Below are 22,463 nucleotides of genomic sequence, written 5' to 3' on the forward strand. Positions count from 1 at the left end.
AATTAATAGCCGACCGAATTTTGACTATCTGAGTTTTGTTAAGACACAACTGCCGACTGCAACTGCTACTTGTAATTACATGTAATATACGTACATTGTTTGGACGTATATTGTCTATAATTTTAATTTCCTTATAGTACCCACATGTACATGGTACTTTTTTATGTTGGCCATTATTTTCAAATTAGAAATTTTGCCCCGAATTAACCAACATACCGAAAAAAAAATTGAAAAACTATCGTACTTCAAAAGGTACGAATTTAGTACGATGTACGCTGCGTACAAAAAAGGTACGCAAGGATCCAAACTAGTACGCAAAATCGTACTAAAAGGTACGATCTGGCAACACTGGATGACGTAAAGTTTTTTTTTTTTTCAGTGCGTGTTGCCATTGCCATTGTGTTGCCTGATTGAGAGTTAATTGTTTAGGGCCTCTTCATACCTCAGTACTTCACGATAATAAGCCACCTTCACACTCGTGCGCGAATCGCGGCGCTGTCTGCGAAAATCGACTCACACCAAAGAGTAGTATAATATATAGGACACTCCACACTTCCGTTCGCGGCTTCGCCCGCGATTCACGCACATAGTCTGGAGGGGCCTAAAAGGCCCCAGTACACAATGGGATATTCAAATTTTCTATGGGACAATATCCCTTCGCGCCTACTGTTTTCAAATTTGCCGCCTTTTTCTACTGACAAGATTTGCTTGACCATCTTTATAAAGGGTAGAAGGTAGATATATGTATAAGGTGCATTGGGGTAAATCCGAAGACGGGGTAATTTTGAAAATGGCAAATATCTACTAAACTAGAAACACTTCATACTTTAGCAAGACCTACGCCACTGCAACGCTTACATGGCATCTTGCGTACTGTTGCTACAGTAGAAAGTCTTTCTAGTTTAGTAGATATTTGCAAAATTATCCCGTCTTCGGATGGGTTTACCCCAATGCACTATAATTAATAAGCGCTAAACTAGGTGAAATTACAACTCATTCATTGTGACACACACTTGTTTAATTAATCTCTGTCGCTGGACATGAAATTGTTTTAATTTGGCTCAAATTAAGGTCAATTAGTTGAACCACCAACTTTTTCCTGGAGCGAGTCGTTGCTGCGTTTCGGGCTCCGCTGAAACATAATATATTTATATTAAGTATTATAAGTACAGGCGATGAACATTATAATAACTGCCGCTCTTTTCTGCTGAATTTGCCTTGGCAGACTATATGTATAGTAGGCATACTGTATATAGGTAGGTACCTAGATTTACTTAGAGTCAGACTATGCTAACTCTGCAGCGATTTTGATAGTCCAGGCTGTGCAAGTGTTCTTTTAAACGTCATAATTTCATAGAAGCTTGTTCCTGGCTCTATCAACTCTACTTACCTACTAATAACTTTTCTCTGAATAGAAGGTAAGTAGCTTAGATTTCGAAATACATCTAGTTTGTACCTAGGATTCAATTTTAGCAATAATTATTTACAAATTATTCGCACGAAGCCTATTAGGTAGTCTTCTACTCTAGCCGTCCGCAAGAGCGTAATAGCCAGCCAGTGCACTAGGAGGGGGGGGGGGCAAGTTGATATCGCCTGAGGCCAAAGAACTGGCCCACTTCGTAGGACCCGTCTTTACGAAGGTATAAAGTCAATAGTCGGACCAAGATAACTCTGCATGCATGCCATTTTTAATGACAAAGTGTGACAATGTCAAATTTGAATGCAAGTATGACGTTTATAATGACACCCCCTCACTTTGTTCCATTCAAGTCGGTGCAAAGACTGCAAAGTTAGCTTAGACGGACTCTAATTCCTGATTATAACATACAATACAACACTTATAGTAGGTACTAGGTTTTGTACAATATAGTGTTTATTGCTTACTTAGACGGCATGCTTATTTATTATTATTATGTCCCGGCATTTTGGCCACGGCTCATGGGAGCCTACTGGGGTCCGCTTGGCAACTAATCCCAGGAATTTGCGTAGGAATTAGTTTCATCAACTTTATTCACCTGTCGAAGTTTCTTCACAGTCTTCTTCGCACAGTTCAAAGTCGTATTCTTCTATTCCTCTACAGCTTTCTGGTACCTTCTCGTATTCCTGTATTACAAATAATATAAATTATAAACAATGTAATAAAATAATACTAAGTAGTAAGATGTGGGACTTGTGGGACTTTAAATGGAGGAGGTCGCGAGTTCGAAGCCCGATGGCCTACTACGAAAAACGACGATGGAAATTTCGTTATCTATTCTGCCTCTCTATTAATAGAATATGCAAGAGCAATAGAGAGGCAGATTAGCGATAGCGGCTAAAGCAGTATAGTGTGTGAGCTATATCCTGCTCCGCAGTCCTGCGAGGCGGACGGCAATGCAGGAATGTGAATATGTTTGTTTTTTTATGAACTTCAAGGGTCATAACGTTTATTTCAAAAATGAATTCCTCATCCCTAAATTATACGAAAATCAAACAGTCTAATTTGATACTAGTGGAAGAGATGTAAAACTAAATAAAAAACAACAACGGGTTGCACTCAGGGAGTGCCGGCAGAAGTGAAAACTCAATCACTATTGCAATATGTCTGCAGCACTATGTATAATTAAGGTTAACGCCATCTAGCGTTATTTCGTCGCATTACTCGCATTACTTGAAACCCCTAAGCACATCACTGTTAGTACTCGAGTTATATTAGGTAATACCAGTTAGAGCGAAACTCACTAGATGGCATTTAAATCAATAAAGAAAAACTCAATGACATTGAAGTAACAGTTTTCGATCAGGTCACGTGTCCGTCTTACGGTCACGTGACACCTGTTACGAGTTTAACATTTTTTCCCCATCACAAAAAGTGCACAGCGCCGCTAAAAAAGTTTTCACTTCAAAAACATGCCCCCTAGTTTGTCAGCATGGCGCTGTACTGTTGCTATGATTTGTGGTGATTTTAAAAGCCAATTTTTAACAATTAAGTATTTTACCGTAAAATGTACGAAGACACACAGCTCCATCAACATCAGCTGTCAAATATAAAACACAAATTCGTCTAAGACTTTACACATCATAATAAAATTATCAATAATTTTTAATTATCTTTGGTTTGGTTTACTATGCACAAAAAACCGTCAGATTAATAGACGCCAGAGAAAGGCCATAATTATATATAGACAATATTAAAACCCTCTGAAGCTCATCTCATCGTATCTCATACTACGGTCTGAATCAATGTGAAATGTCTGGCGGGTCGTATGCTTGTTTGCCACTGACGTGGTATAAAAAAAGGTTGTTACCTCATCGTCCCCATACTCGACGGGATGGTTGTTGACCAAGTGGTACCGCTCTCGCTTGTGCTGCCCTCTGCGCTTGCCGCCCTCGCAGCTGGCAACGCATTCGTCCCATTCGCTCCAAGCCGACATGGGACACTCCGGCGATGATTCTGGATCCGTTACTAACGATGTTTCACTAAAAATTCGATTTTTATTCTCATCAGTTTTTGAACAATCAAGAATTGATCAAGAGAGCCAGCTGGTGTAATGAAAATTGAAATTGTTTTTTTTGTGAGGGATTAGAAACTTTGTAAAAGAAATATAAGTATGTTACGTTTTGTCAAATTACTAACCCAACTGCATTTTTTCTGCACAATGTTCATGAAGAATTACAACATAAAAACATAAAAATTCTGCGATCGAAGTTGCGCGAAACAGCTAGTTTTTAAGGCTCCGTTAACGATTTTAGAGCCAAAATGTAAAATTGATAGATTTACTCGTTGAAATTGTACTCCTTTTGTTACGTAATATCTAAATAATAAGTATTGGTTTCTATTAACACGTCTTCTCATCTTGCCTTTTAATAATAAGGTCCCGAGCGTGCGTCACCGGCAATATGTGAGGAGAAGGGGCAGTTTTTAAAAATTCATCATAAAATTATAGTTATAAATTATAAAAAATGATGTATAAGAACAGTTTCAGGAAATGTTGTAGATTGTTTATGTATCAATATTACGTTGAAATTAAGTCGATTTTCACGAAAAATGTTCACTTGTTTTGAAGTAATTTCTGGTGAAAATTGATTTCGTATAACTTTCATTTACTCTCGTTCAGTATCATATAACAAAAATGTAGTCTATGCAAGTTGGAGTATAGGATATGTGTAATACAAAATTACCATTTTTAGCAGTCCAAACTTTACGAAATTTACAAATAAGATCGACTAAATCAGTGATTTACGCGCGTTTACCTAAACGTCCATCAGAAAAAAAATCATTACTAATTTAGTGAGTCAGTTTTCAAAAAAATGATCCTGTACAAATTTAAGATAAGAAGACGTGCTAATAGATACCAGTACTTGTTATTTCTATTACGTAACAAAAGGTGTACAATTTCATCGACTAAATCTATCAATTTTACATTTTTGCGACTAAAATCGATACCGGCCTCTTAATGATTTGACAATTTAATTTTGGTCTCACCTGGTACTGGAGACAGTTGTTTTTACACTCGATTCATTATCTTCTTCTGGAACAAAGTTGTTAAAAAGCTTATGGTTGTTTTAAGTAGGGACCTACGCATGTCATTTTAATAAGGTAATAAGTAATAATATCAGTAAACCATCAGAAGGGGCTACTTGAACGTAGGCTGATCTGAGTTGAGACAGGGTATTTTCGACTGAATTGACCGTGCAGATTCTTACGACTTTAACATTTTATAGTAATATTTCCTGTTGATCAGCAATGGACTACGCATCTTACCTTCTTCCTTATCTTCTTTTTCTTCTTCTTCTTGAGTGTTGTCGTTATTGCCTTCGCCTTCATCCTCACCGGAGGTCTCAGTCTTATTTTTCAAGCAGTCCGGAGTAAGTTTGAATGTTCTTATCAACTCGAAGTGGAGCTTAGCGAATGGCTTGATTTCTTTGGGAGCGTTTTGGAATTTTACATTGCCTATCGCCTGAGGAGGCATGAGGTTGTCGTTCGCTGACTGTAAATTTTCATAGAATACCATTTTAATTGTAGTACAAATAGCAACACCCTTAACTGTTCATTGGCATTACAAAAGCAATAAGGTCCACCGATGGACAGTGTTATGCAACTCGAATATGTTGTACCTATAGGTGCCCTAGCATTAGGGACTTTTAGCGTTAAAGTAAGACTTACTTACATTAAAGTCCGATCCCTTGTCGGTTCCCGCATCCAATGGGTAGAGATTATAATTTATGTTTGGTGCCCATGTATTTGGATTTCTCGCGTCACAGAGTTCTAGGTTGGATGCCCCTAAGAACCAGTCTGGCGATGGCAGGATAGCTGTCACCACCGACACTAGGTGGTATTTCTGGTTCACACGGAATATCGCGGAGGTGGCCGCATTTGTAGTGCGGGGCCTCGTTGCCTTGATTATGCTTCGAACACTTTTGCCAATCTGAAAGGGTAGTTTAATTAAAAGTTTGGAGTTAAGTTAGGTACTATGACCAAAGAGAATAATGTAAAATATCTTATTAAATATCTAAATACGTAGCTGAATCCCGTTTTCTTTGGTGTGATAGTGCTAACGTCGTAGACTTTTACACACGAGCCCTAATGCTCTTAAAGTTTTTTTTGCTAGCCTATATGCTTAAGCATATTTCCCCTTAATCTCCACAACTCCTGATTTAGTGCTTTTTCTGGCCAGTGAAATGTTTAAGTCGTCCCGCCATCTCCGTATTGGCCACGCCCGCCCTTCTTGCGGCATCCGCATGGTAGCTATGCTAGCCGACCTATCGGAATACATGCACAGCCAGCGCATTCCCATTTGGGCCTAGCAGATTTCTTAATTTACCAATGCCCTAGTTGCCCAACTCATACGGTTAACTTGAGTTGACCGTCAATACCTTTTCCTGCATATCCAACTCCAGTACTGTAGTATTCCCCTGTTCAGCGAGTGTTTTAACTCCCTCGGAAGCCTCTTTGTTGATGATAAAGATTTTAAAGTTTTTGTTATGTGATGCTCCCACTATATCACTGAATGAGGGCATACTCGTGTTAGACATGGGGTACAAGGGACGGTGTGTATTATAAGACCATAGGCCTTCGAATGTCACCTGGGAAAGAAAATAATAAATCTGTTAGTAAGTAGTGTCCCATAATTGTTGCAGAAGAAAGGTTATCTCCCATAAGTAATAATATCCTATACTAATCACACAATTTTGTGTACCTACGCATACATTTTACAAAATCAAGCAGATGCTTTTCGACAGCTTGTTTCTAAGGGGATCCACGTCATATTTATACTTCGCAAGTCTATCAAGAGTTTCGACTCTAACTGCAGATATAGATAGAAACCACACCTTATACCTGGCCTCTTCACACACAGAGCAATTAGGGCTTTCGTCCGGCGGCATGTCTTCAAGTTTGCGCACGTCCTCGCACACGCGTCGTGTCAGGCCGCTGTAGTACATGTCGTTTCTGATCGCCACCATTGCGTGGATGGTCACGCAGTCTTGGCCTTTGGGTGGAGCTTTCCATTTGGCCTCGATAAGATGATATTTGAATTAAACATTAAATAGAGACACTAGCTAAACCTTTTCGGTAGTCAAATTTAAGGCAGGCAACTGATAAACGCCTAAGAAATTAGAAATCTCTAAGGCAAGCCAGGGTAATTTGGATTTAAATAAATTATTATTCAAAAATTGTAGAAGTGCTCCATTCTTTTTAAGCAAGCAAGCCCGTGGGAATCGATTTGATCTATTTATACAGAAGGAACCCGCATAACCCGAGTAACTATAACCATCGATTCCAATTGCCAACGGCCTCCGTAGCTTGGTCGATATCAAAGTGACTTTGCGTACGAAGTTAGTTGGAGATCCTGGGCCGGATTCGAGTCTCGGTATTTGCTTGTGTAATGAATGAGTATGAATATATATTTCGTATCTGAGTTATGGGTGTTTTCTATGTATGTAGGTACATATCTAGTAGGTAGGTATAAATACACTTAATTACCCAATGTACCCAAAGTTTTGCTTTATGCTTAGTTTGCGGCAAGGTCGAACAGTGTACCTAATACGTAATATAATAAAAATATAATACTACGTGGCGAAAGTTGGTGTTGATACCTATTGTGTCGTGTTTTTTGCCTTCCTTCAACATTAGAGAGAGGTAATGGGTCGTTCTCGCATTTCGTGCAAATCGGTGTTTTCGGAAATTTACCAAAAATGTGGTGGCGTTTTCAAATATCTGTTAATGCAAGGTTGTAACATAGGGCCTAAAGTATATGTCTCTCCAATGAACAATTCTAAAAAGATATGTATTTTCTTTATATGTACAATTAACACCCAATTTTTTCATTCATCTCTACATGTAACGCGTGAATATATAACTTTGACCTACATTTTAACCTTAAGATACTACAAATAGAAAATTCGTTGTTTGTTCAATAAATGACTTATTTAGTTATGTTTTAAATCGTATAATATTAGAAGCTAGAAATAAATAATAAAAACTATACAGCCTTATAAGTGTATGGTTCAAGTAATTTCTTCATTACCGACGCGAGAAATAGATTAGCTATATTTTGCTATATAGCGAGGGTATATAGCGCCTACCGCCGATGCAACACATTGTTCGTCAGTCAGTTGGCCGCGTGATCTCGTAGCGGACGCCCGTGTGCCGCTGTTAGCGAAAATATATACGATCTCTCGGGTCGGGAAGGAGTGTGGTTCTCGTTAGTCTTCATCGCCATCGCGTGATTTATACAGTAAGTAGCAAGTGTACATTATTATAATTATACGTAATGAAGTGTTTTAGTGTCCCCTTTCAGATGGTTTATTCTGCAAAATTAAGGTCTGATGCCAACTGATGTAGGCGACAAAAACTTCCAAAACTTCATTCATATCGGTTTCATTCACTTCTTTTCCTTCTAATTTTACTGGGAAAGGTAATGAATGACTTAAGAAGGTAATGATAATATATTCGAGGCAGTGCATTTAATGGAAAGAGGCTTAGTTATTATAAATATTACGTTGTTATAAACATTTAAAACTGTATATGATAATAGGGGAGCCCAACCGGGGAGCCTTTGTAGTCTAAGATGGTCGACCTTCACCGATATGTCTGACGGATGAAACTTACATATTATGAAAGAAAATATATTTCTGAACATAAATAAATAGGGTTGCTTAAAGAAATATGGTCAAAACTATGTTTAATTATTTTTTGAAAAAAAAAATTTTTTTTCTTTAAATTTCATCGATCTGTCTGACAAACGAAATAAGTTCCAATGGAAAGTATACAACTTGTACAATATAAATCAACTAGGTTGCCTATCTTTTTCCGGTCACTATTATGTGGTTATAGGGTTGCTTGCGAAAATCCGGTCACAAATAAGGTTTGCCAGGCTTTTAAATAAAATAAGAAGGGAAGACTTTTAGCGATAACTCATAAACGGCTTAACTTATCAAGTTCGCTTTAATTTTGTTTGAATGAGTTTATTAAGCACTATTTTTATGATTTTTTTCCATATTTTTTGGATCCATTTTTCAAAAGTTAGAAGGAATAACCGTTTTTTATTCTTTCTAAATTATTATTTCCGAATTGATTGACTTTATCAAAAAATGTTGTTTGCAAACTCCTATTTATTTTTAAAGACCTATCCAACGACACCCCACACTATAGGGTTAAAACGATAAAAAAAATTTACATAGGTACAAAACGCGAATGATTTAAATATATTTTGTCTATGCTAATTTTTGAAAATTTGAAAACTATGTTTAATGTGATATGGTGCGCAGATGATCAAACCGACTTAACAAACACTTGGGGTTAACAATCTCGACTTATAATGATGATAAGTAAATGGTGAATGTACCATCTAGCTTGAACATTATAAGTTGAGATTGTCAACTCCAAGTGTATGTCAAGTCGGTTTGATCATCTCCGCAGTGCTTAAGACACATGTTTTTAATATTGTTGATTTTAATTCGTGTTAATTTTCTTGAAATACAGTTTTTTATATAAATAATAAATAAATAAATAAATATTGGGGGACATCTTACACAGATCAACCTAGCCCCAAACTAAGCAAAGCTTGTACTATGGGTGTTAGGCGACGATATACATACGTATATAGATAAATACATACTTATATACATAGAATATGTTCGATTTCATAAGTTTGTTTCATTACCGTCCACTGATAAAATTACCATCTCGGCCGAATTCATTACCAGCGCGTAGTTCATTACCAGTAGCCTTATTAAATGAAAAGTAATAACGTTACAAAGGTGCCTTTAGCAGAAAAATGTTAATAAATGAATCCACAAATTGACGAAACTCAAAAGTTTACCATTTAAAACAAAAATTACAAATCGAGAGAATCTCACCGATTTGCACGAAATGAGAGAATGACCCTAATACGAGTATAAAATTCATACTTGACATCAAATTACCTGCACGATATTCTTAGGTACCAAATTAGTCTGAATTACTGTGTTATTGGGACATTCTCGGTCTCCAAATTTCGTTAGTGGATCATCCGGTAATAACTGACCAGCCAAAAAAATCTTCGGTTTCCTTTTGTTGTCAGGATTTTCCGCGCTGTGCCCCGTCAACCAAATAGTGAAACCTATGAACTTTGCTTTCCCGTCTTTAGATTTAAGGATAACTAAAACATAAATTAAAGTTTAACTCAATGAATTTTTTAAGCAATTATTACATAATGTGTAAAAATCTGAAGTCAGCAATAATTATCACTAGCTGTTGCCCACGACTTCGTCCGTGGATTTTTTTCCTGAAACGCCGTTTCAACCCCTTTTTAGGGTTCCGTAGCCAAATGGCAAAAAACGGAACCCTTATAGATTCGTCATGTCTGTCTGTCCGTCTGTCTGTCCGTCCGTATGTCACAGCCACTTTTCTCCGAAACTATAAGAACTATACTGTTGAAACTTGGTAAGTAGATGTATTCTGTGAACCGCATTAAGATTTTCACACAAAAATAGAAAAAAAACAATTAATTTTTGGGGTTCCCCATACTTCGAACTGAAACTCAAAATTTTTTTTTTCATCAAACCCATACGTGTGGGGTATCTATGGATAGGTCTTCAAAAATGATATTGGGGTTCCTAATATCATTTTTTTCTAAACTGAATAGTTTGCGCGAGAGACACTTCCAAAGTGGTAAAATGTGTCCCCCCCCCCCCTAACTTCTAAAATAAGAGAATGATAAAACTAAAAAAAATATATGATGTACATTACCATGTAAACTTCCACCGAAAATTGGTTTGAACAAGATCTAGCAAGTAGTTTTTTTTTAATACGTCATAAATCGCCTAAATACGGAACCCTTCATGGGCGAGTCCGACTCGCACTTGGCCGCTTTTTTTAATACGTCATAAATCGCCTAAATACGGAACCCTTCATGGGCGAGTCCGACTCGCACTTGGCCGCTTTTTTATTGCTATTGAGGGCTAAGCATTAAAATTATTTTTCATACATTCTAATATTTTCTCTTCCTACTAAATTCAAGTCCCTGTCCCTACCTACTCAAATCGTTCCCGTTACAAACGTTCAGCCCCTTTTTAACCTTATTAGGGAATGAATTCCCAAAAACGCTGAAATTACTGTTCTTCTATTTTATTTTTTTATAATACCTTTCCACGAGGTTCCAAGTCCCTAGCTTAAAATAAAACTTGATCCCCATACAAACTTTCATCCCATTTTTAACCCCCTTAGGGGATGAATTTCCAAAAACGCTGAAATTACTTTTCTTCTATTTTATGCGGTATTAAGTTTGCTTTTGTATTTGTTTAATGTGACATAATGTTAATAAAACCCGACCAAGTGCGAGTCGGACTCGCGCACGAAGGGTTCCGTACCATTACGCAAAAAACGGCAAAAAAATCACGTTTGATGTATGGGAGCCCCACGTAAATATTTATTTGATTTTGTTTTTAGTATTTGTTGTTATAGCGGCAACAGTTTGTTTAGCTATCACGGTTCATGAGTGACAGACAGACGGACGGAGTTTTAGTAACAGGGTCCCGGTACGTTTTTAGGATTCCGTAGTCAACTAGGAACCCTATTACCCTTTGGGTATGGAATCCTAAGAAGGTGGTATGATGTGGTGGAAAACAAGGTACCTTCCTATAGATCTATAGATATATAATATAAAAATTTACCGGTGTAAGTTCCTTCTGGTACGTAATTATCGACAGGGGGATTAATATCGATTATATAGCGGTCATCAGGAGGCAAAGCGGGCGTCTTAATGCCTAAAGGTACTCTACAACTTTCGTCGCACAGGACACTTTGTAAAAGTAAAATCATGAAGAAAGGGAAATCTGAAACCCGAAATAAAATAAAAATCGTCGATGTATAGGAAGTCATGGTTAAAACTGTTAGAAGCCATGGTTAAAACTATTATATCCCTTAAATGGATAAGTTCGCCTTTGTACTAATGTTGTGTTTTTTCCTGTTTACTTTTTCTTTTTTGTACAATAAAGTGTTTTACTACTAATGTGTATACCTACTACTAAATTTGAATTTGGTACCTATTAATATTGTATGCAAATCATAATACACAAATTACACAATAATAAGGTAAGCTGCGTTATGGTAATTCCAAGGTAGGTAAAAACTTCAGAATTTCAGGTAATTCCGAATAAGATATATTTTATACTTCTTCGGTGGCAAACAAGCATACGGCCCGCTTGATTGTAAGCAGTCTCCGTAGCCAGCAACTCTAGACATATCAATGATATCATATTATAAGAGTCCATTTTCGAAATAACCCGACAATCTGTAGCTTAATCGGTATTGCCTACCCGAAGACACCTTACAAATAAAAAAAATAAGAAAAAATACCTATATGATAGAGATCATATTTAATAGGTACCTACTTAAATATTATAGTACTAAAATCATGATATTTACTCCGTATTCTACTTGAATTTGATATCATAACATAAAAGTTGAAAATTTAAAACATCTACCTACATCTTAATTAATTTTGATTTACCTAATTGTAAAAACTAAGAAATAACCTAATTTAAACAAAATATGTAAATAGGTAACAAATTACTTACCGATACTGAACGACTTAAGCATTTTGGAAACCTATTCGGTTACACTTTTGATCACTAGTTGTAACCATTTGAAAGGACAGCACACAAATGCCGCATGACACTAAATATAAACTCCTTCATTAGCAGCATTACATTGTTAAACTGTAATGTATACTTTATCGTCCGCATCCTCATATACCTAATAAAGATCCCTTCTGGTTACTTGCTGATGTTATTCATACGTATGAATCATACTTCGAGTCAAACGAATAGAGTTGGAATTTTGTGTGGAATTGAGGGGGGATTTAAATCTTCTCGAAGCCTCTGTGTAGGGATAGAGCCGGTGTACCTTTTATTGACGTTCATAAGCGCATATGCCTAATATGCCTTTGATTTTTTAAATAGCTAGAGGTAACTGTTTTTGACTTTTATATTGGGAAATTATTTTCTCTGCGTCGTGTATAGTAAAATACTATTAGAGTAGGTACTTAAAACAGTTTAATATTTTTCATAGAATACTAATTACACTCAAGCTTAATATTTAATTTTACTGACGATGTTATATATTAGGTATATAAGTAAGTATAATTATGGAAAGCATTAGGCAGGTAGGTATAGTTGGATTTCTTAAGATGTCCGATTATCTCGTACTAGAGCTCTTCTCAGAATTCGGTTTTTTTTTTATATTCTAACTATAGTGATTATGTTATCTTAAATCTAGTTGGAACATAGTTTACAACAAAGATCTGATGTTCTTTTTGTTGAAAAGTTCTCGTTTTCTTGAGCCCCACGGGTGTCCAGGAATGATCATGTTCCGTCTACGTTCAGCTGAAATCATAACAAATACTTAAGACCGTACATTTTTAATCATACATCAGAGGCCCTACCGCGGAAAACTAAAATCTAAATTTCGTTACCCGCCTCTCTAGCGTAGGTATTCGAGATGCAGATAAATACATTTAGTTTTTCGCGGTAGGCCCTGAGGTTTCTTAATTTTTATCAATGCGATATCGACATCCACTTTATCTTTTGTATATATTGGTAATTACGTGGTAATTTTTTAGCAATTTACAGCTAAACTTTAAATACTTTAGTTTTCGGCTTTGGTTTTGGTTTACCCTGTACAAAAGTAAAAGTATGTAGCTATGTACATTCTTAATGGACATGTTAGCAGTGTGTGAAAGAGTAAGTATATAAAAACGGCATGATACCTAAAGCTGTAAACTGTTGTGGGCCCAAATTCATAATGATATGCCAACTCTGAAATAACTACCTAAACAAAACTGTCTAAAGTCCACAAGGCCCGCCAGGCGGCGGGGTACATACTACATACATACTGCTACATACCAGTGACTTCAGTTCTTTCCCCTTCTTCCGTACACGGTTCCTCGCATTCCATGCGCTCGAAATCCTCGAAATGGGTCTTGCAGTATGTTGGAACTTCTTTCTTGCTTGGATGTTTTTCCTAGAAGGAAATTAATTGCTGTGTATCAATGCAGTAGGTACTACATCAAACTCGCACACACTGCCACCAGAGGCCTTATAATCAGTGCCCAAAAGAACATTTTTAAACACATCCGTCAATGCAGCCAATCTATAAGAATTATGCCACAGATTATATAATAGTTCTTACTTTATGCTAATATTTTAGCAGAAATATTATTAAATAAATTAAAAAAAAATATATAAATAAAATAAATATTAAAAAATATATATATATATATATATATATTATTATATTATTGTTTATTATAAATATTTTAGCTTTGGATAATAGCTCAACTTTGTCACACTTTTATGTAACACATAATTTAATGCAAGTAAATTAATTTTGTGTTAAGCCGGCGAAATGTCTGCAAACGATACCACAATGCAATTAGAAATAAACAATGAAATAAAGGAAAAGCGAAAAAAAATCCCTGACTCGGGTGACTCGGGTCTTGAGACTCGAACTTACGACTCCGGCACCTGCCGCTCTTTTGAACTAATCTATCAATATATATTTAAATGCAAGTGTCCTAACACTCCTAACTGACTGACTGACTGACTGATTCATCAACAAATTTTCACACTAGGTTGCATTTATAAAGTGTACAAGAGATAAGTAGCGATTTAGAAAAATTCAACCCCTAAGGGGGTTAATATGGGGTTGAACGTTTATATGTTAAAATTTTATTCTAAGCTAGGATTGATAGGAACTTGAAACTTCGTGAAAGGTATTATATTAAAATAGAAGAAAAGTAATATGAGCATTTTTGGAAATTTTTCCTCTAAGGGGGTAAAACGGGGATGAAAGTTTGTATGGGGATCAAGTTTTATTTTAAGTTAGGAACTTGAAACTTCGTGAAAAGGTATTACCTATATTAAAACAGAAGAAAAGTTATTTCAGCGTTTTTGAAAATTCATCCCCTGATAGGGCTAAATATGAAAAGTGCGGGCAATATTGACGAGTTTAAACGGTTAAACTCGTCGTTAATTTTATCAGCTGGTACTGACTAGTGATTAAGTATATACATTTAAGCAAATATGCAAAGGGTTTTTTTACTTACATTAGGGTCATACATCTCGATTGGCAACCCATCCACCAGATGGTAGCGTTCCCGCCATTTATAGCCTGTGAGCGTGCCGTCCTCGCAGAGACCTTCGCAGGGGCTCCACTCCAGCCATTGCGTCATAGGACATTCTTCTGTTGATTCTGGGTCTTGGTCTAGAGGTATCTCGCTTGAACTGGAACGATACATCATTAAAATGGAACTTTAATAACTCTGATCAACTACATACCTACTTAGTTTAATATAGGTTTTTACAATCTATTCTCTTAAAAAAAATAAAGGCAAGGACCTCTTGACGCAAAATAGATTTTGTATGCAATTTGCACATTGTTGACTTAAAAAAGTGACACAAGTATATAAAAAATGGAAATGACCGTGTGTTAAACTACTTCAGTAAATGAATAGCAGAGTTTAGGAATACAGAACCATGGCTCACCGGCCGTGTTCGTCGCTAGCTATGTCAGGGTTTTGATACCTGGAGGGCTCGTCTGGTTCTTGACTTTCGGAATCTGTTTTCTCTTCCCCACTTTCGGGTTCCTTAGGCTTTTCTTCTTCTTCTTCCTTTTCTTCTATATAATAAAAAAAGGATAAAGCTTTCAAATTATCCACCACTGGGCAACACAGAAACATTGCGCAAAAAACTACTTATCGAACTAGTTAAGTACCGCTAAGCCATTTCACATTTTCCGATTCGGCATTGGTACCCCAGAACCAACATTTTTATACAAATGTCCTTTCGAGTTCCGATAGGTACCTTAGATGCTTCAATTAGGAAATAATTAATGGGACTGCGATATGGTCGCTGAAATCATATCGGTTTGACTTCCGATATTACCTATTTCAAATAATGAGAACGGGCCCAATACTGACCTGTAGATTCTTCACAATCTCGTTTGTACGTCCTTATTAATTGAATACGGATCCTTCCGAATGGGTGGACATCCTTCACATCGATTCCATAGAATGGTGAGTTTTTATCGTATGAGCTCATTTGGACCCTGCCAATGGCGTCTTGAGGATACGTCTCTATGTTTGGGGACTAGAAAAAGAAGACAAATAGACCTTTACCTAGACTTTTAGGACCTTGATTCATACGATTTGCTACGTACCAATCACACCCACGGAATAGTCAATGGGTAACATTATGGTAACTACTTAATAAGTGGTACTTATACAATTATCTCAATGAGTTTTTATTTTCCACTGTAACATGCAAAATTTGTGGATTTCACAACATAGTCGAACACAATTAAAACAGTAAGACTTGATCTCACATCACGAACAACACAAACTCTTTAGAGGCACTACATAATTAAATCATAACTTTAACTTAACTCCTCAAGTCATTATACATTATTATAATATTGGCTGTTGAGTTGAAGCGTAGGTACCTACCTCATAAGACACTCCGCTATCAGTCCCAGCATCCCACGGATACAAATTTAGTTCTTTTTCTTGAAGCCAGGTGTTGCCTTCCTGACACAACTCAAACCTGGTCACTCCTAGGAACCAGTCGGGAGACGGGTACATCGCCACGGCGGTGGTGATCAAGTGGTTGACTTTGTCGGCTCGGAAGAATGCATGAGATGGATTGTCCATCTTTTTGTAACCGTGACCTTTTGCTTTGATAACTGTCCGCACGCCATCACCAATCTGAAGAAATATCATAGTATACACATAAAGGTCCATTATCGTTACTACATAAGGCTTGTTTTAAACAAAATTTTAAGCATATATACAATTTCGACGATCAATAAGCACTACGCATGATAATAACAAGGCTACTTATTTGCAAGGAACCTACATAGTTGAGTAATACATATAATGGTTACATTGATCTGATAATTAATCTACAAACCTTTTCCCGTATCTCAGCTTCTAACTTGCTACTGTTGGCATGCTCGGCCAGTTGTCTCAGACCATCGGAAGCCAGCTCCCCAGGCGCCCAAAGCACAAAATCAGTCGCATGGGACGCCCCAATTAAGTCACTGTAGCGCGGCAACCAGTCGCTTTCTGGGTATAGTCGCGGATGAATGTTACGAGACCAGATACCCGTAAATGTAACCTAACAAAAAGATAATACAATGTTGTTGATCAGTTGAACATGCCTGGTTTCACATAAACCCACTTTAAATATTAATCCAGTGTCAAAGTTAGTGAAGTAAATCCCCAAACCCCGGACTCTCCGGAGCAATTCCACACGGCGGGCTTATGCGAGCCTTCATGGTTAAAAACCGGCCAAGTGCGAGTCGGACTCGCGCACGGAGGGTTCCGCACCATCAACAAAAAATAGAGCAAAACAAGCAAAAAAACGGTCACCCATCCAAATACTAACCCCGCCCGACGTTGCTTAACTTCGGACAAAAATCACGTTTGTTGTATGGGAGCCCCACTTAAATCTTTATTTTATTCTGTTTTTAGTATTTGTTGTTATAGCGGCAACAGAAATACATCATCTGTGAAAATTTCAACTGTCTAGCTATCACGGTTCGTGAGATACAGCCTGGTGACGGACGGACGGACGGACGGACGGACTGCGGAGTCTTAGTAATAGGGTCCCGTTTTTACCCTTTGGGTACGGAACCCTAAAAAGGTAGAAAGAATTCCAAAATCTGATAATTAGACTATTTATTACCTACTTGATACCTTACGGCTACATACTCCATTCGGTACCTTACCTGATATTTAGCCTCATCACAAATGTTACATTCGTAGTTAAGGTTCGGAGACACATCGTCAGGTTGGCGCATGTCCTCGCACAGTTTACGAGTCAGCGGAGCCCCGTCTTCAAACCAGACCTCCTGGCTTTCGGCAACCATAGCTCGGATGGTCACGCACCCGCTGCCTGCTGGAGGAGCTTCCCAATACACCTGTACGTTTTAAGTGAGTTTCAATTTTAGTAAAGCAAAATTTAAAAAATCTAGCAAATGAGTTCTCATAGTAAAGAAGAGAATATATATAAGTACTTACTTCTACAGAAGATTTTGTATTATAGCTGGCTTGCTCCACTGAATACAAACAGCGATCACTATATTTTCCAGATGCTTGGCTTTGCGGTCTCAGTTCACCTGGATTTTGAGCCAACATCCTCCTTGGATTCCTCGGGTCCTGCTTTAAATCACCTTCAGCTGACAGCATGAACGCCGTAAATTCAGATTCGTCATCCGTTCTTGTAATTTGAATAGTATACACTTCTTCCGGTAGGTACGTATCGTCAGTGCCGATAATATTTAACTGAAATCGGCCATCCGAGGGAGACGCCAAAGACGTAGAACCGTAGGGTCGACGATCACAACGAAAACTTATAGCGGGCTTTAAAAATAGTATTAGCAAGAGCAGAAAATGTGCAAGTCTCGTTTGTGACATTCTGCTATTGCTATATAGTTCTATCTGAAAAAAAAAATGCCTCTTAACTTTACTCAACTGATATATTGAATAAAATTATAGTAATTTTAACTTACATAATACTATGTACAGAACTATAAAATGATGTGTTTTTCAAGACTACGTAACGATTCAAATGAAGACAGTGGGACAGGACTATGTGGGACGCGTCGACGGATATCGCATATCCTACCCAATTACTTAGGAACTCGTCTTAATCTAAAGGGATATATTACATACACTGTAGCTATACTTCATGTAGAATAGGTACATGTTGATTATAATTACTTATATACAGTTCTACAGAATATAGATATACATACTTATTTATGACATCATTTTAGACCTAGTAGCACCCTAGCAGTAATCTACAAAACCTATAAAGTTGAAATTTGCACATCAGGTTTCATTCATACCTATATTATGTACAAGAAATAAGAAGCGATTTTGAGAAACTCAATCTCTAGTTAAAAAGGGGATGAAACTCAGATGAAAGTTTGTATGGGGTTAGAGTTTTACTTTAGGTAGGTAAGCTAGAAGCCTGAAACTGTAAAAAGGTACCTATTCTATTAAAATACAAGAAAAAGAATTTCGGCTTTTTTGAAAATTCATCCCTAACGGGAGTTAAAAAGGAGTTGAAAGTTTGTACCAGGAACGCATTTTTTTTTTGTGTCAAAGTCAAAATATACTTTATTCATGTAGGCCTAGCAACAAGCACTTATGATTCGTAACATACTTATAAATTATCTTAAGTTAATTATCAGAGCAAATTTGTTGATGTGATTATTCCATAATAATATTGGATTATTATACAAATCAAAATTAATTTTAAAATTCGTGCATGCGAAAGTGCTTTTCAAAATTCGTCCCCTAAGCCTACCTACCTAAGTTTGTATCGGAAGTGACATTTTATTAGGTAAGAAATATGTAACTCCGTAATTAAACACAAAATTAGAAGTTTGTAATTTGTATCGGCTACGAAAACTTTTCTTGAGTGCCAGACTTGAAACTTCTTATATGCATAACATTAGAAAACAAGAAAAAATTCAGCGTTTTTAGGGTTCCGTAGCCAAATGGCAAAAAATGGAACCCTTATAGATTCGTCATGTCTGTCTGTCTGTCTGTCCGTCCGTCCGTATGTCACAGCTACTTTTCTCCGAAACTATAAAAACTATATTGTTGAAACTTGGTAATTAGATGTATTCTGTGAACCGCATTAAGATTTTCACACAAAAATAGAAAAAAAACAATAATTTTTGGGGGTTCCCCATACTTAGAACTGAAAGAGTCTGTGCGGAAAGAGAAGAGTCCTGGAATGTATTGGGCCCCTACATTCCACGACTCGTTTCTTTCCGCACAGACTCTAAGAAGTACTTGGAACTTCGTAAAAAAAAGGTGTTATATTTGAATACAAGAAAAACTATTTCAGTCGTTTAGAAATATCTTCTTTTAAGGGGGGTTGAGAGCATGTTGAGAGAGGCACTTCTAAACTTCGCACGTTGTGACAGACAAATTTCATGCGTTATAAAATTATGAACCCTACCCTATCTTTTGCTGCACAATGTTCTATGCTCATGTAGAATATAACAACTAGGTATACCTAAATCCACGCGTACGAAGTCGCGAGTAACAGCTAGTTTAAATATAGAGTAACAATAATTAGTATAATTACGAATTCCCTTGTAGAATATTACTTACGTGGCTTATAAATTATACCTAACGTTTATTCAGTTATATTTTTTTAATTTATTAAATGGTTGCAATCACGAATATTTTGTACACAATACCACAGAATAAATTATAATATAACACATAGGTAGTAAAATTATTACTCATAAAGTCAGTGTTTGGTCAGGGTGACAAGTAAAATACTTAGATGATCATTTGCAGGTAGGTAGATCCTATTACCTAATTATAACATTCGTCTGGATAACTACAAAAACTTACGAGATATGAATGAAATAGATGAGTATAAATCTATATATATAAACGTGAAAGACCTGACTGACTGACAGTCGACTTAAATCAACGCACAGCCCAAACCGCTGGGACTAGAAAGTCCAAATTTGGCAAGTAGGTTCCTTATAAGGTCTAGGGGTCCACTAAGAAAGGATTTTTCAAAATTCATCCCCTAAAGGGGTGAAATGGGGGTCCAAAGTTTGTATGGGGTTCAAGATTTATTTTGAGCTAGGAAATTGAAACTTCGTTAAAAGATATATTCTTAAAATACAAGAAAACTAATTTCAGCGTTTTTGAAAATTCATCCCCTAAGGTGGTGAAAAAGGGGTAGAAAGTCTGTATGGAGATCGATTTTTTTTTTCGAGTGCGGAACTTGAAACTTTGTATATGGGCATATAATTAAAATACAAGAAAAGTAATTTCAGCGTTTTTAAAAATTCATCTCCTAACAGGGTTAAAACGGGGTTGAAAGATGGAATCCATTACGAATTCTTTGAAACTTCTTATAAACGCGTAACATAAAATAAAAAATAACATTCATTGAATGTTGTTAAAAATTCAACCCCTAAGGGGGTTAAAAAGGGGATGAAAGTTTGTCTTGGGGTTCAAATTTTATTATAAGCTAGGAACTTGAAACTTCGTAAAAAGGTATTATAATAAAAGAGAAGAAAACTGATTTCAGCGTCTTTGAAAATTCATCCCCCAAGGTGGTGAAAAAGGGGTTGAAAGTTTGTATGCACATCAAATATTTTTTTGAGTGCGGAACTTGAATCTTTGTATAAGGACATATTATTAGAATATAGGAAAAGTTATTTCAGCGTTCTTGAAATTTCATGCCCCAAGGTAGTGAAAAAGGGGTTGCAAGTTTGTATGCACATCAAATATTTTTTTGAGTGTGGGACTTGAATCTTTGTATAAGAGTATATTATAAGAATACAAGAAAAGTAATTTCAGCGTTTTTAAAAATATATCCCTTAAAAGGGTTAAATAGGGGTTGAAAGTTTGTATTGAGATCAAACATTTTTTTGAGTGCGGGACTTGAATCTTTGTATAAAAGCATATTATAAGAAACAAGAAAAGTTATTTCAGCGTTTTTGAAAATTCATCTCTCAAGGTGGTGAAAAAGGGGTTGAAAGTTTGTATGCACATCAAATATTTTTTTGAGTGTGGTACTTGACTCTTTGTATAAGGGCATATTATAAGAATACAAAAAAGTGATTTCAGCGTTTTTAAAAATTCATCCCTGAAAAGGGTTAAATAGGGGTTGAAAGTTTGTATGGAGATCATACATTTTTTTAGTGCGGGACTTGAATCTTTGTACAAATGCATATTATTAGAATATAGGAAAAGTTATTTCAGCGTTCTTGAAAATTCATCCCCCAAGGTAGTGAAAAGGGGGTTGAAAGTTTGTAAGTATGCACATCAAATATTTTTTTGAGTGCGGGACTTGAATCTTTGTATAAGAGTATATTATAAGAATACAAGAAACGTAATTTCAGCATTTTTAAAAATATATTCCTTAAAAGGGTTAAATAGGGGTTGAAAGTTTGTATTGGATCAAACATTTTTTTGAGTGCGGGACTTGAATCTTTGTATACAGGCATATTATAAGAATACAAGAAAAGTTATTTCAGCGTTTTTGAAAATTCATCTCTCAAGGTGGTGAAAAAGGGGTTGAAAGTTTGTATGCACATCAAATATTTTTTTGAATGTGGGACTTGAATCTTTGTATAAGGGCATATTATAAGAATACAAAAAAAGTGATTCCAGCGTTTTTAAAAATTCATCCCTTAAAAGGGTTAAATAGGGGTTGAAAGTTTGTATGGAGATCAAACATTTTTTTGCGTGCGGGACTTGAAACTTTGTATAAAGGCATATTATTAGAATACAAGAAAAATTATTTCGGCATTTTTGAAAATTCATCCCTCAAGCTGGTAAAAAAGGGGTTGAAAATTTGTATGGAGGTCAAACATTTATTTGAGTGCGGCACGATTCAAATCGTTGTATAAAGGCATATTATTAGAATACATGAAAAGTAATTTCAGCTTTTTTTTAAATTCATCCCCTAAAAGGTTTAAGAAGGGGTTGAAAGTTGGTAGAGAGATCAAATTTTATTTAAAGCTAGGAACTTCAAACTTCGTAAATAGGTAGTTAGGTAGTAGGTTTTACTAAATAGTGGACTTGAAAATATGCTGGAGGTGGAGAGGGATTATATCGAGAACAATATTATTCAGTTAGGGGCTTGAAACTTCGTAGCCAGGTTGTGTAGGTATAATAATTAACAAAAAATGATTAACAGTCCCTACTGCTATCTTTTGCTGCATAATGTTCTAAGCTAATGTAGAATATGTAACCACCAATATACAAATCCACGCGTACGAAGTCCCGGGCAACAGCTAGTAATACAATAAAAGTGAAGTGAAACTATGTAAAACAGGTCAAGAACATGTCGACCATGTTTGATATTTTTTGTAACTATGATGGTTAAATAATTTAGCCATCTAACCTAACGACAAATTTTTTATTTCCAAAAACATTGGCTTTATC

At 36.3% G+C, this 22,463-nt stretch overlaps 2 protein-coding genes across 8 annotated transcripts; both read right to left on the reverse strand.

Moving 5' to 3' along the window:
- Positions 1-1,001: 1,001 nt before the first annotated feature.
- On the reverse strand, positions 1,002-12,120 carry LOC134648904 (spondin-2-like). Of its 4 annotated transcripts, none has more exons than XM_063503527.1 (11): positions 12,043-12,120; positions 11,137-11,298; positions 9,409-9,623; positions 6,313-6,495; positions 5,857-6,066; positions 5,151-5,408; positions 4,745-4,970; positions 4,466-4,505; positions 3,288-3,459; positions 2,016-2,103; positions 1,002-1,132 (listed from the first exon to the last, which is right to left on the reverse strand). In XM_063503527.1, the coding sequence occupies exons 1-11, from the start codon at positions 12,062-12,064 to the stop codon at positions 1,077-1,079; spliced, it is 1,632 nt and encodes a 543-aa protein (XP_063359597.1). In that variant the 5' UTR covers positions 12,065-12,120; the 3' UTR covers positions 1,002-1,076. The 4 variants fall into 4 exon arrangements, with proteins under 4 accessions (XP_063359597.1, XP_063359587.1, XP_063359578.1 ...); XM_063503517.1 differs by having other exon boundaries at positions 4,466-4,508; XM_063503508.1 differs by having other exon boundaries at positions 4,466-4,511.
- Positions 12,121-12,728: 608 nt separating this feature from the next.
- Positions 12,729-17,959, reverse strand: LOC134649002 (spondin-1-like). 4 transcript variants are annotated; one of them, XM_063503714.1, is made up of 9 exons: positions 17,544-17,959; positions 17,252-17,443; positions 16,432-16,638; positions 15,969-16,226; positions 15,444-15,612; positions 15,049-15,139; positions 14,571-14,748; positions 13,369-13,486; positions 12,729-12,849 (listed from the first exon to the last, which is right to left on the reverse strand). In XM_063503714.1, the coding sequence occupies exons 1-9, from the start codon at positions 17,937-17,939 to the stop codon at positions 12,755-12,757; spliced, it is 1,704 nt and encodes a 567-aa protein (XP_063359784.1). In that variant the 5' UTR covers positions 17,940-17,959; the 3' UTR covers positions 12,729-12,754. The 4 variants fall into 4 exon arrangements, with proteins under 4 accessions (XP_063359784.1, XP_063359771.1, XP_063359776.1 ...); XM_063503701.1 differs by having other exon boundaries at positions 15,010-15,139; XM_063503706.1 differs by having other exon boundaries at positions 15,049-15,142.
- Positions 17,960-22,463: the final 4,504 nt, after the last annotated feature.

The sequence above is a fragment of the Cydia amplana genome, chromosome 1 (genome assembly GCF_948474715.1).
Source record: "Cydia amplana chromosome 1, ilCydAmpl1.1, whole genome shotgun sequence".
NCBI classification, from domain to species: Eukaryota; Metazoa; Arthropoda; class Insecta; order Lepidoptera; family Tortricidae; genus Cydia; species Cydia amplana.